The sequence below is a fragment of the Eimeria maxima genome, genomic scaffold (genome assembly GCF_000499605.1).
Source record: "Eimeria maxima Weybridge genomic scaffold, Emw_scaff668, whole genome shotgun sequence".
Lineage (NCBI taxonomy): Eukaryota > Apicomplexa > Conoidasida > Eucoccidiorida > Eimeriidae > Eimeria > Eimeria maxima.
In genome coordinates, this window is record NW_013566678.1 from 5,001 (window position 1) to 19,161 (window position 14,161).

General features: G+C 46.6%; 2 protein-coding genes across 2 annotated transcripts in view; one reads left to right on the forward strand and one right to left on the reverse strand.

Moving 5' to 3' along the window:
* Window positions 1-4,446, reverse strand: part of EMWEY_00040500 (H+-translocating inorganic pyrophosphatase TVP, putative) — a gene marked incomplete at both ends in the record, with an annotated part of 4,616 nt that extends 170 nt beyond the window's left edge. Inside the window, 6 exons of the mRNA XM_013482568.1 lie at window positions 1-37; window positions 225-686; window positions 897-1,972; window positions 2,445-2,723; window positions 3,966-4,029; window positions 4,285-4,446. The exon at window positions 1-37 is cut by the window's left edge and continues 170 nt beyond it. Coding sequence (XP_013338022.1) covers window positions 1-37; window positions 225-686; window positions 897-1,972; window positions 2,445-2,723; window positions 3,966-4,029; window positions 4,285-4,446 — 2,080 coding nt within the window. The remainder of the gene's footprint in view (window positions 38-224; window positions 687-896; window positions 1,973-2,444; window positions 2,724-3,965; window positions 4,030-4,284) is intronic.
* Window positions 4,447-8,254: 3,808 nt separating this feature from the next.
* On the forward strand, window positions 8,255-13,051 carry EMWEY_00040510 (tRNA delta(2)-isopentenylpyrophosphate transferase, putative; the record flags this gene model as incomplete). Its single annotated transcript, XM_013482569.1, has 11 exons — window positions 8,255-8,407; window positions 8,747-8,884; window positions 9,208-9,358; window positions 9,580-9,638; window positions 9,819-9,869; window positions 10,246-10,376; window positions 10,453-10,540; window positions 10,988-11,222; window positions 11,646-11,876; window positions 12,455-12,580; window positions 12,987-13,051. The coding sequence occupies 11 exons, from the start codon at window positions 8,255-8,257 to the stop codon at window positions 13,049-13,051; spliced, it is 1,428 nt and encodes a 475-aa protein (XP_013338023.1).
* Between the last annotated feature and the right edge of the window lie 1,110 nt (window positions 13,052-14,161).

Consider the following 14,161-nt stretch of genomic DNA (forward strand, 5'->3'; position numbering starts at 1 on the left):
CTGAGCCCTTCCCTTCTTCTGTACCCAGGGCCCCTGACTGCAAAGATAGAGGCACACACATTAACAAGCATACACCTTTTTGTATATAGATACCTGCAACAAGAACAAATCAATTATCTATTCATGCATTAATACAGCATGCATGCGTGAGCATGCGTTGAACACTACAATGGGGCTATTCCTATGGAGAAAAAGTGCTCATTGGTGAGGGTTTAGGATTTGACCTCGATATATTTCTTAGAATTGTCCCAAGCTCCGCCAGAGTTGGCCATGGATAGGGCAAGTTGAATTCCTGAGACGAGAATTCCTGCAAGAAGTCCAGCGGTGCAATTTTTTCCGAAAGTGACTCCGACAATTATAGGAGAGCAAATAACAAGTGCTCCTGGTTTAAGCATTTCTTTTAGCGAAGCTTTTGTAGAAATTGCAACACATCGTTTATATTGAGGCTCAAGAGAGCCCTCAAGAATCTGTGGGAATTGCTGCATGCATTCTGCCACCATTTCATTGGCGGCACGCCCGACACTCTTCATTGTTAAGGCACTGAAGAGGTATGGTAGCATTGCACCCAGTAATAAACCCATGAAACTCCACGGCTCTAGTAGATCTACTGCACTGATATCGGCACGTACAGTGTACGCGCAAAACAAAGCCAACGATACCAGCGCTGCAGAACCTATTGCGTAACCCTGCACAACAACAAGAACAGAGCTAAGAAAGATAGAGTTTGGGTTATTATTATTGTATTCATCCTTTAAACCGCTTGACGATAACAATTCCTCCGCATATTAACTGCTGAGGTATCTTCATAATAACAACTACAGGTCTTAGTATTGTCCATTCTAACGAAAGGTACACTACCAATTCGCAGCAATTCTCTCGTCTAGGTGTCTCTTTACCTTGCCGACGGCTGCAGTGGTGTTGCCAGCAGCATCGAGTGCATCTGTCTTCGTTCGTACTTCTGCATCGAGAGCAGCCATTTGAGCAATGCCTCCTGCGTTGTCACTGATGGGTCCGAAGGCGTCAATCATAAGACAGAGGGGAAGAATAGAAAGCATGCCGAGAGCAGCCAGGGAAACTCCATATACTCCGCAGAGCGCCTGTGCTGCACAGACGCAGGCTGCTAGACTGAGCACCGGCAGGCATGCCGAGAGGTAGCCCAGAGCGAGACCATATATGATTCCTGTTGCTGCTGACAAGCGCTGAGATGCTGCGATTTCCCTCACGGGTTTATAAGAATGAGACGTGTAGTACTCCGTAGTCAAGCCGATGCAGAGTCCCACCCATAAGCCCAGCAGCACACACAGCATTGCTTTCCATTGCTGCGCTATCAACACTTCTCCTGCGGCTGCTGCCGCTGCTGAGCCTTTGTTCTGCAACGTGAATTCGGCCGGAAGAAAGAGGAAGGCTGCACCAGCTACCAGTGGCGTCTGCAGCGACGTACCAATGAAAAGAACCGCTTTAAGCGTCTTCTCAACATCGTCAAAGCCCCGAACTGGGTAGAAGCGGCGCACTAACCAGAGAGTCAGCCAACCCCCTAGAATTCCAGAAGAAGAAACAATAAGTGGAAACATCAAGCTGGAGAAATGCTGCGACAACTCTTCGGCTCCTGTTGCACCAGCACCCGCACCCGCACCCGCAGCAGCAGCACCCGCAACAACCCCGCCATCCACACTAACGGCGTTGCCGCTGCTGCTGCTGTTCAATATGTAAGAAACGGGAGGAGCGCTGGCTAGCACCAAGCTAGCACAAGTAGCCTCTGCCAGAGAACCGAACAAATCTGCACCCATTCCTGCAACATCCCCTACGTTGTCACCAACGTTATCGGCGATGCACGCAGGATTGCGCGGGTCATCTTCTGCAAAGCCGTAGGCATTTTTTCCCGACAAGTCTGCTCCAATATCGGCAGCCTTCGTGTAAATGCCGCCTCCAACGCGAGCAAATAACGCTATAGATGAACCCCCCAAACCATACCCTGGTCTCTCAACCACCCAAGCCCATCAGCACACAAACCCGCACACACAAAAACGCCCACACCCAAACACACATACACACACACACACACACACACGCGAATACATACATACATATATGCGTACATACACTTTCAGACACAGGAATAAAACTCACAAACACACAGGCACACTCCAACAGACGACTTAAGGTAGAATGAACAAACACGAAACAGATGAGCTCGAGAGGCAGACAGACAGTTTAGACAGTAAAGGGTAATTGCAAAGGGCAGAAAGTGAAAGTGAGTAGACAATGGGGAGTAGTGTGCAAGGAGAAAACGTAGTGGTCTGCGGGGAAAGTACGCTGGGTTAATGGAAATAGGGAGTAGAGACAAAAACAAGGGAAGACAGGAAAAAAGGATTCAATAAAGCCAGCTGATAGCCAAGGAGGAGTACAGCAAAGAAAATACAAAGGCGGCAGCTTCAATGGAATACCTGCAAGGGTTTCAAAGAGGCGCGGCTGCGACTGCGGATCCGTGCCGAAGAGGGATTCCAAACGGAAGAAAAGAATAAGAGAAAGAAGACTGAGGAGAGTGAAAGAGACAACTGCAAAGCCCATAACTCCCCCTGCCTTGAGTGCCGTGTTGAAGCCCAAGCCCAAGTCCAGCCATGTTTGATGACACGTCTTCACGTTCGAAAATACCGCAATCTTCATGCTCAAATAGCCGCAGAGCAGTGAAGTCGCCGCTCCCAGCAGAAAGCTCAGCATTGTCACTGCGAAAACCCCCAAACACTAACATATAAACCCTAAACTCCAAACAACCGCAACACACGCAAGTCTTGTGTTCTACAAGCCTCCAGTCAGACATCAAACATTTCGCTGCCTTGCGCATTTGCAAAAAAAAAAAACGCGTAAAAGGACACTTTTACGGTGGCTATCCTACACATTTAGATACACACGCATATAGTGTAAACAGAAACATAGGTAAATACATACATACAGATATATAGATGCACGCATGTATGCATAAGTGTAGGAATGGGTGTGCGTGTTTTTGTGTTCATGTATGTGTGCGTGGGTGGGTGTGCTTGGCGTGGACAAGCAGAGATAGACAAGCGACTACATACATGCACAAGCGACGACAAACACAAGAATGCAGACAGAGCCCATGGAACAGATGGATATCCGGCGCTGCAGAGACGACAGCCAAGAAAACAAGAACAAAGGACCACCATCATAGCCAAGCTTCATCGCCAATCAATCAAGATCATCAACCAATTAATCATGAGGATCCACCAATAAAATTAAGACAATCAATCCATACATCAAGTGATCTCCCATGGATAAAATGTATCAATGAAAAGTTGTCGGGCTTTTTGTAGACCGCTCGTTCAATGGTCTTTGAGTAGTTGCCTGATTCTCTTAATTGATTTATTTAGTGGTGGGAGATTATTTGATGGATTGGTTGACGATCTTGAATGAATTACGTGATTTGTGGGTTTTGCATTGTAAATTGATACATTTTGTGGGTTTTGCATTGTAAATTAAGATCATCAATGAATCAACACACTTGATTAACCAATGAATTCAAAACCATCAATCTATCAACAGGAGACCTTAAACTAAATCAACCAAGGTCGAAATCAACATAACACATTCAAAAAGCAATTGAGACGCCAAATCAGCCAACGAAAGGTAGTCAAATATAAACCCACAAATCTCCCATCAGTAAACCAATTTAGGAGAATAAATAAATCCACCAATATCTCATCAATAATTCCGTGAATCAATCTCAATCAATCAATATATCTAATCAAATCAAACCCACGACATACTGTCAACCGTCAATTACCACCCCAAGCAACAGCAGCAGCAACAGACAAAAAAAAAATGAATGCAGAGACCGTTTTAACCTATGCGCTTACAAGGCCCCACAGCGAAGCAGATGAGAGAAGAAAACAGGAGAATGAAAACAAATATATACCGGAACTCCTGAAAAAGAAAGGCATCGGCACCCTCTGCAATGCTCGTCGATATTGCCTTCATAGAAGCCAGCTGCTCCTGCAGATTACCAGCAGCCTGCAACACAAACATATGCATGCAACGACCCCCATGCAAATGCGTGCATGCAAAGAAGCATGCAGTTACGCAAGAAAGCGCGCTTTCATGCTTTCTACCCAAGCACGCACGGATGCAAGCCTACATATGCAGGTACGTACACAAGTGCATCTGGAGCCAAAAACGACTCCCCCGTCAGCCACCACGTTGCTCTAAACCAGCGCCCACTCATTGCGTGCATGCATGCATGGAGGCAAGTGTTTCTGCACAAGGTACCTCTACATAGAGGGGGTCAGTGAGGGGCTTGTCCTCTGCCCGCACAGGCCCCTCCAACTTGATTTTGGAAAGGTCCCAGGCCTGATAGGCGGCCCAAATCAAGCCGAAGATGGGAGGAATCAGCAGAGCGTAAAGGCAGAGGCTGTCTGTTGTTGGTGTCATTTTCCTATTTCGGGTTGGCGAGTGTCTTCCGAAAGAATAATTCAAACAAAATATATCGGAGACGCCACGCGGTCTGTAGGCAAAACGGGAGACTAATGCAGATGTAGTTACTGATGGTTTGTTCGCATTTTTCTCCCTTCTGTCATTCTTCCTGTTTTTCTTGTTCTTACTCTTGCCAGTCTTCTTCCACCCGCTATTCCTTCCCCTATCGTTCTCAGTGTCGCTCCCGTAGTTGTCGTCGTGCTTCCCCCTTTCTTCTGCTCCACCACCTCCTGCTTCTTCTCCTGCTTTTTGTTCTTTTTATTACCTACTCCGACCTCTCTTACTACTCTCCTCCTTACTCCCTTACTCGCCTTCTCTGTGTGTCGCGCTCTCAGAATAAGCAACGGCAACCGGCGGAGGGGGTCGTGGAGGGCAATTTAACTTGTGTAGCCACCCCTCGTCCGGTGTTTAGCCTTTTAGTTGCTTTTATAAATCAAAATACAGCCAATAAAAGCCAAATTGGAACCATATGGATCGAATTACTGCTTGGTTTCCACCTGGTCTTTTCCTCGTCTGGCGTGCAGCGGCTGCACGCCGTGACGACTTTAATCGTCACAAAGGATGTATAATGCAGTTTTATCGATGTTCTCGAGCATTGCTTGAAAGCTGATTCAACTGGTAAACCGAAGTCCCAGTTTTCAAGACCTTCTTTTGCACGGAGATGCTGAGGTGTGTGTGCACATCAACCCCCGGCCATCTCCTTCTGAGCAGCGCCGCTGCCGCCAGGCGTTCCTACATTTCGCGCCTGTTTGTGTATATATGCCCACATTTCTCTGTTTTGTTAGATTTATATTATGTGGAATTAGTAAATTGAAATTAAACTGTCAAGTTAAGCACCTTAGGCCTCAAAAAACAACGGTTTTCTGTCTATCGGCTCCCCTGACCATTTGCTGCACAACCAACGCCTGCCAAAGCAGCACTGTCAACACTTAAGCGAAATTCTTCTTAAGCTGAAAAGTTGGGTTAATTACTTAATTTAACGTATTAGTAATATTATTTAATCATGGAAAAGCAGGCGAACGAATCATTGGTTGACCACTTCCACCCTCTATTTCGCCACCGGTCAACGGAAAGGAATTCCGAATGTTTACGGAGGCGTCTCCGCCCTTCAAGCCGCAGTTGACCCTTCTGCAAAAAACGCAAATAATCCTCATAATTGTAATGGCAATAATAACAATTGTATTGGTTTCACAAATAAACCAAGCCCCATTGTCCACCACGGACACAGCGGCTCATTGTTTGCGGGCGGATGACTGGTGCACTTGCTTCTCCTTGCATATGCGGTGATTGCTGCATTCCAAGAGGATTCTTAGCACTTATATACAGTGTTTTTCCATGCATCCATCAAATTTGTTTGTGGAGTCTGGTATTGCCTTGTTAACATGTAGGGTTGACTTGGCTAGGGCCTAGTGTTCAGGAATTAGGGTAACAAAAGTTGCAGCGAGAATTGCTGCGACTTAAAAAAAATAAAAAAGCAAGCTACTACCTCCTGATATCTTCTCCAAGGCGTCCTGAGATTTATTGTGGTTCGTACTGTGTCATTGTTTAGCGTGCATCATCTTAGATTCGGCTTGTTTTTTCGTGGCGGATTGGCACAAAAGGGTTTAGCAATTGAACACAAAATTTCTACACGCACAAAAAGGGGACTTAGGCCTTGATTTGTTTGCATGAAATGTGGTATTGTCCATAAGAAGACGGTTGCCTCAAGAAGTGCTGCAACACACGGCAAACCTCTCCTCTCCCAACCTCATTTTGACCTTACTGCAGACAACGTATATAGTGGCAATATAATTTCGTTTTGCCATATAGAAGAAGTATAATTCCCGTTTAATTAAATATTACTGTGGATTGCAAAGAGACGTGACTGCAGCCTTTGGCTGTTCTGCAGCGTTGACAGGCCGGAACTGAGATTGCTCTCAAGACCCTAACATAACAAGGGAAGAGGAAATTCTGGGGGGAATCAAGGTTTTAAGTATTGTATAAAAACAAAAATAAGATTAAATAACTAACTGTAAACAACTAGGCTTCTTAATACGCAATCTAACTGATCAGAAGGTTTAATGTCTATGTAAACCAAGACGCCGCAACAACGCCGCAACGGTGTTGCTTGCAAGACAACCCTGTCTCAAACCCTCAAAATTAGACCCAAAACCCCACCGCTTCAGTAGGCAGCTGGTTTTGCTTTGTCTTCTATCTCAAACCCTCAAACGTATGACCCTAGATTGTTCTACGGTGTCGCCTCTCTCAAACCTAAACCCTAAACCCTAAACACCAAACCCTGGTTTGTGTATGGCTCTGCCTTCCTCTTCTTCGCGACATTCTCAGCTACTAGCCTTCCTTCCTACAGCACCGGGGTTTGCTACATTTGATTGCAAGAAAATCAAATCGTCAACTTGATATATCCCCCCAATTTGTTTTCTCTAAAAACACTTCAACTCTGCCGTATGGCCTATTGGACGATCGCCATTTCCAGGGAACGGCAGCAGCTGTGCTCTATGGCAAGCAGCAGCACGAATAGCAGCAGCAACAGCAACAAACAGCAGTGGCCACAGCATCAACATGAGATAGGCCTCGATATTTATTGCCCTTAATGATACCCAAGACACCCTGAGACTCTACAGCCGCCCTTGATGAGAAATGCAACACATTGTTGCTGCCTGCAGGTGCATGCATAGATATGCGGCCAGCCTCAACTGTTTGGCGGCTTAATACTCTGTTGCTGCTGGAAATACATCGGAGACCAAAGACACGTCCAGTGGTTCCTCTTCCACCTGTCACGTTTTATCCCCTCATTCGTTACCCGTCGTTGATACTTCCCGCATTTTTTATTGGCAAGTAGTTGTCTTTATCACTTTCCCCTTCATTACCATCACTACTCCCTAGTGAACCCTTCCAAACGCTAAATCCCAACAACATTTTAAATTAGACTGCTCGTTAGATTCTGTGACTGTGGCTCCCCACGCCCAACACAACTTATTGAGTAAGCCTATTTAATGATGCAACAATTGGAAAACAGATAAAACTCGGGAAATGGCAACCGGTCATACCGAGCACAGGGGAGTCGAGGGGCCCCCTACACAAGGGCCCCCGAGGGCCCCCAAGGGCCCAGTCGGTGGAAGTACGGAGACTCCCGATGAGATGAAGAAAACAATAGCCTTTGTTTATGATTATTTTTTCTGTAAAAATGTTTTTTTAGTGAGGATTAAGTTGGCTATGTGGTGGTGAATGCAGGAAGCCACGGTGTATGGCCAGCATGCGGAGTTTGTGCGGGATACATTGCAGCTTATTTTTGAGTTTATATGTTCTTCTTGGCTCTTTAAGCGCAGGATCGCGTATTTTTACTTCTTCTGTAGTTGATTGGCCTTCTCCTTCCTTCATCCAGAGGGGGAAAAAGGGCGAATCCCAGGGACTCACCATACACCTAAGGCAGGTGGCACGGGAAGTATTACCGAAAATACTCCAGGGAACCATTCATTGGCAGAAGGAAGATCACAAAAAGCGCAGAACGCAGCTTTGCTTCACGACAAATGACACTTCTGGAAGATCTAGGGGTGCAGGGACCTGCACATACACCTCGAACTTGCAGTGTATAGGCACCTCCCTCCCTTCGTTATCATGCGCAGCATCTTTCCGTTTTCCACCTAGAGGAAAAAGCAACTCCGTTTCCGCAGTTTTTGGTGCCTCGCCTTCTTCACCGTCGTGTAACTCTCTTCCTGCTTCCAATTGCCGTGAGAGCTCTGGACCTTCGGCTGCAGAGCCGTCAACGATGGCGGCGCAAGAGTCTTCAACTCCCCCACCAAAAGTTCTGTTTATCATTGGCCCTACTGGAGTGGGAAAGTCTCGCTTAGCTTTAGATATTTGCCTGAAGTTGAGGGAAGAAGGAATAAATGCAGAAATCGTCAGTGCAGATTCTATGCAGGTATGGATGTCTGTACATACACCGAAAACACCCAGAAGATCGTTGTGGATATGAAGAACGAATACAAGTCAAGCAGCAAAAATACTTCCCCATGAATGTGAATGCTTAACAGGGGATCTTGCTAAGGAGATGGGCACAGTTCCCCAGCTGGCTATTTTTGCTTGGTTGCGTAACGGGCTAATTGGCAAGCTGCAGCCAGCGAGTTTGCTATCTTGCTATCTGTTCCTGCAGCTGGCCAGGTGGCTGACTATCTGCACCGGCGGTTCCTCTCATGACTAGATAGCTGCCTATCAGGCTAGCGGGTTAACTATGGCTCCTTATTCCGTTTGCGATTTTCAGGTGTACAAAGGATGTGACATAGCTACGGCAAAGGCCACAGCAGCAGAGAGGCAGGCGGTGCCTCACCACTTGTTGGATGTCTGTACACCGCAAGAAGCATTTTCAGCAGCAGATTATCTAAAAGCAGCTAAACAAACAGTATGTGCATAGAGGGTGTGCATTTCTTTCCCTTCTTTGTTCTATGGTTTGGCTCTTTTTGCTTCCTCGAGACATTGACATTTGTCTTGTACTTATTTCTGCTGTTTATTTATCATAAGTTTTCCTTTCTCCCTGGCAGCTGTCCGTACACCACACAAGCAAAAACGCAGGCAGACGTTAGCGGGTGTCTTGCGTGGGTTGTACTGGCTAAAGGGCTGTTTATCTATGCATTAAATTAATATTTTATTCTTGGCAAATTAATATTTTATCTTTGTTCATTTCATTGGCTGTATTTGCATTGCCTTTATATGTTTTGTCTTAAGATACAGACACTCTCTGAGGAAGGGAAACTGCCGGTGGTGGTGGGGGGCACTCAGCTGTACATACAGCTACTTTTATGGCAATCTGCGGTGGACCTGTCGTTACAGAAACAAAACACAAACCAAACAAATGCAAATAAAATACGTGAAGCATGTACGGTACTTGTTAGCAACAGCAGCAGCAGCAGCATCAGCAGCATCAGCGGCATTAGCCACGACAACAGCCGCAGAACAGCAGCAAATGTACAGTTTATCTCATGATGACGCAGCAGCAGCAGCAATATACACAGATAAAGCAGAACTACTTGCAGCAGCACCTCATGTATTCATATTTGTTGGTGTTTTATATGTTTCGATTTCCTGTCTTGTTTGTAGTGGAGGCAAAGACGAACGAAGAGCTGGTAGAAATACTGAGACAAATAGACATCAAACGGGTGGGAATTTTGGGGCCCTCATGCATGCATGCAGGCAGGCAGGCATTCCAGTAGCATTTTTGTTGGGGGCACTAACAGTTGAACACTAGTATTGTTTACAAAAGACATCATGCCTTTCTGCTTCTTGCAGTTAGAATTGTATATATTTCCTTTATTTCTGTGAACTGCGTCGACTGGCAGGCGCAGCAACTCCATCCTCATGACAGGCGACGCATCATACGCAGTATAGAAGTGGGTAAAGCAAAGAATTCCTGCAACTGTTGCACGTGCTGCGGCAGCAACGGCTGCCGCTGCTGCTGTGCAGCTGCTCCTCGTACTGCTGCCAACCTGGCAAATACAGGCTTCTGGAGCGTTGGCAGAGACCGATACGTGACTATTACACCGATCGTTTGTCCGTGTATGCGTATGCTTGTGTATGGCATGCGTGCATGAGGGCATGCATTAACTTGGGCAAGCATGCGGTGGTAGGTGCATTTACGAGCTCTGTACGCGTAATTTCTGTTCGCATGCACGCATGCCATGAATGAGTCCATGCTTGTGGATGAATGCGCTCGTGCATGCATTTGCTCGTTTTTGCTTGCGCTGTCGCATGCATTTGTGCCTGCAGTTGACCCAGGAGTTTGGAGTTCCTCATAGCGAGGTGATGAAGGGAGAGAATAAGGATAACCTAAGGCATGTTTTCATTTTGGGAATTTGGCCTCAATATTCTTTGTTTACGACTGATATTATGTCAATGCAGTCAGCAAGAGTTAATGAATATGCTCGCATGCATGCATACCCGCATGCATCTTTGCATGTGGCTGTCTGCTTGCAGATATGACGCATGCATCTTTTGGCTGGACCTGCGAGACAGAGAGGCTCTCGAGAAGAGGTTGCGGCAGAGGCTGGAGAAAATGTGTCAAGTGAGAAGCAAAGACAGATGTGGAGGGAAAGGCATAGAAACACAGACAGGGACACAATCACAGAGGGAGACGCTGGGATACCATTACGTGTTGTGTCGATCTACAAACTAGTACAACGCCAGAGCACAGAGGAAAAGGCCAGGAAATGAGCAGGAGAAAAGCAGACGAATATTTAAGGGGACAGAAAAATCTGAAGGAGTAGAGACAGCTTCAAGAAGAAGCAGGGCAAACCAACAAGTTGAAACGAACCATAAAGCTCAGTAGCCTCAATTGGGACCTCTTATTCTCCATGCATGCGTTTTTGTATCAAGTGCTACGCGCATGCATATGTAAACGCCTCTGTGGCACGCATGCTTGCATTTGCGAACGTATCTGCAAGCGTGCATGCAAACTACTTTCGATTTTTTGTACACGTTTGTGCATTTGCCTTGTATTGCACTGCTTCAGGAGGGTCTGCTGGACGAAGTGCGTTGGGTAGCGGAGCAGCTGCAGCTCCGCAGTTGGCCTCCAGAAACGACGGGTGGCCCCAGGGGACCCATAGAATGGCCCGACAGCCCTTCAGAGGGGGCCACCCTAGGGGAGGGGAGGCACCCCTCCCCCACATGGAGTGACAGCTGCAACCCAGAAGCTCACGAGACTAAGAAAAGAGAAGGCTTGAGAGGGGGAGTCCTTCAAGGCATCGGTGAGTTTAGACTTTGGCGCTCCGGGGGGCCCAGTACCTGCGGCGTGGTGAGCCTCTAAAACTTAAGGTTTGGGTTTCGAGTCCGAGAGTGTGGGAAGATTGGGCTTCGCAACAACGAGGAAATAAAGAGCAGTTTTCATGGTTCAGCTCTAGAGCGTACGATCGCTGGGGTTGGATGGTACTGATTGCCACGTGTAGAAGCATGAAGGTCCCTGTAGGCATAGGGCTTGGGAATTCAATTTTTACTGACTGGGAGACCAGGATGGGATGTAATGTTAACAGTCCATTGTTTAGGAGTCACAGATAATTGCAAATTGTTAGTTGGCGGGTGTGAATTGTTGTTCTGTGGAATTCGAATTGCTTTTTGCAAGCTATCATGATTGTAATTTGTTGGCTGTTGTCCGTCTTTACTTTGTGCTGCAGGGTACAAGGAGTTCTTTCCGTTGGTGTTACCTGGAGCAAACCGCGGTGCTGTGTCTGATGCATCTCCTTCGGGGCATTCCTCTGAGTTATTTTCTGAGAGTCTGAAGGCTTGCCTGGAGTTAGTGGTGCTGCGATCGCTGCAGTATGCGCGCCAGCAGCGCAAGTGGATTCGGAACAAGTTTCTGATTCGCAGGAAGAACGTTCCCCTCTACTTCTTTGAGACGACTGATGGTGACTAACACAGTAATAGTAATAACAATAGCCTTAATAATATGCTGTGATACTCACGCACCCCATGCGACACAGCAACAGTGGCGAAGAACAACTGAAGCCGTTCCTTTGTCTGTAGCCTTCACACCGACATAAATATATCATCCATACGCACATGTACATACTACATATTAAGCGTATTATATATTATACAGCGATAGGAATCGATACATGCATAAACATAAGCATTACAAATGTCAATGCATGTAAGAGTAAAATACACGTGTTCTTGAAAGTACGTATGTATATAATATATGGATCTATTTATTAATGCATATATGGATATATAGCTGTACATGAAGAGGCGAATCGCGTTCTCCTGCTGTTTCTGGAATTTAGCCTCAGTCGCCGAATGGAAGGAAAAAATCTGCTTGCCGACACTCAAAATCGTAAAAGGTCAGAGCGGGCTTTAGAGTTTAGCTGTATTTCCTTCATGCCAGAGTCTTTTGCTTTCTGTACACCGCTTAATGCTTGCTTATACAGTCCTGGTGTTTAGGGTTGGGGATTTGTAGGGTTTATCAGTTGGGTCGCAGGGGTAGGGCTTCGAATTTCGGGCCTAGAGTTGAGGGCCTGTGGTATAGGGTTGAGGGCTTTGTCTCCAGATTTCCTTGCCGGCAAAAGCTTTTCGGAAGACTTGGAGTTTGCGGCGGCGAAGCAAATGCCAGGTAAAAAATAAAAGCAGCTGCCATGGTCCGGGTTGTGGGTCTTGTTTACTTTACTTGGTTGGTTGGGTTTTGGTTTGTCTTTGTGCAAAACATACAGAATGCATCAGCTAGCAGAATCTATTCCTCCGTCTAGGTTTGCGTCTTTTCTGTTTCTGCCTCTCTGTTTGTTACCCTCCCGTTTTTTGCCTCAACGTACCGCCAAGCCCTGAATGGCAGGTGCTGCTGCTGCAGGATTTACAGATGCCGCTCCTGTGGCTGTTTGCTCACTGTTTGTAGGCATGCACCATACGACACAAACTCACAGTGCAGTTCGAACACGCTCACGTTAGTTTTTAGATGTTTGTGTATGACAACAAAATACGGACAACAAACGAATATCCATCAACGATTTTGTGTGTGCTCTTAGAGGTGCTCAAATTGAGGGAGAATACTTCAGAAAATGACGAGGATGCGCACCATGGCAGAGGGTGAAGACGGCACTCCGTTTTTTTTCTCTTGTTTCGCTGCCTGTTCGTAGTGTTTTTTTCGGTCGCCTCCTTATTCTTATGTCTCTGTCGGCGGCATCTGCTACTGCGCCCTCCTGCCTTGAGTTTCTTTCCTCTTCCCCTTGTTTCCTTTGGTGGTCCTTGCGTGATGTGCAGCGTTTCTGCAACGTTGCTTCTGTCTCTGTTTTTCGTTGCTCGTCTGCCTCCCCTGCTGTCTTCCTTATCCATCGCCTCCCTCTTGTTTTTTCGCTCTCTCGCTCCTCTCTCTCCCCTTTACTTGCTGTTGTGCCTACCTCCACTCTCTCAGCAACGATTCCCTTTGATGTCTTCATCTTGCTGCCTCGTCGTTGGTCTCTTCCCGTTTTTCGCCCAAAGTACCTGCTGGAGTTGATGCTAGTTTCATTCCCCGTTTGCCTTCGTGCATCTGCTTGTCCCTTCTTTCTCCTTTTCCTACCTAGCTGCTGTCGAGAAACTCGAAGCCAGCACCCCATTGCTCGCTGCTGTTCCCCAGTTTTGCTTCTTGAATTACCCAGACATCCCATAACCCTAAACATCTAGCAAAGATGAAGCTGCAACCATATGCGCGAAACCTCAAACAATAAACAATGGACCTAAAACACCACCAAACCTTACACCCTGGAGGGTTTAGAGGTAATACATCATATTGTTATTGTTATTGACTCTTCTGTTGGTTTTAGGTGGACCGTCTGTGAACGTTGTCAAAGACGGTTTTGTGGTTACTTGGCTCTGAAGCAGCACTTGTCGGCTCCCAAGCGCTGTAAGCGCCCTCGCGTCCCCTCAGGCAATCAAAGCTAAACCCTACACCTAACAGCTGTTTTCGAAATACTTGGATGCAAAGTCTCTGGGACGGGATTTAGGGTATGGGGATCTATATTCTTTAAGCATGTGGAGTCGCTCTGTATTTCCCTCCCACTGGAATGGCAGCGCAACAGCATGCTTGTGGCCTGGAATTGTGTGCAACGGCATATCCGGGTGCATGCCGGCAGCGTATATAGCGACTATTGAAGACACTTGAACGAGGGTTTTTGGCATTTTCGGGTTGGTTTTAACAGCACCTGTGGGGGTATCCCAAAGA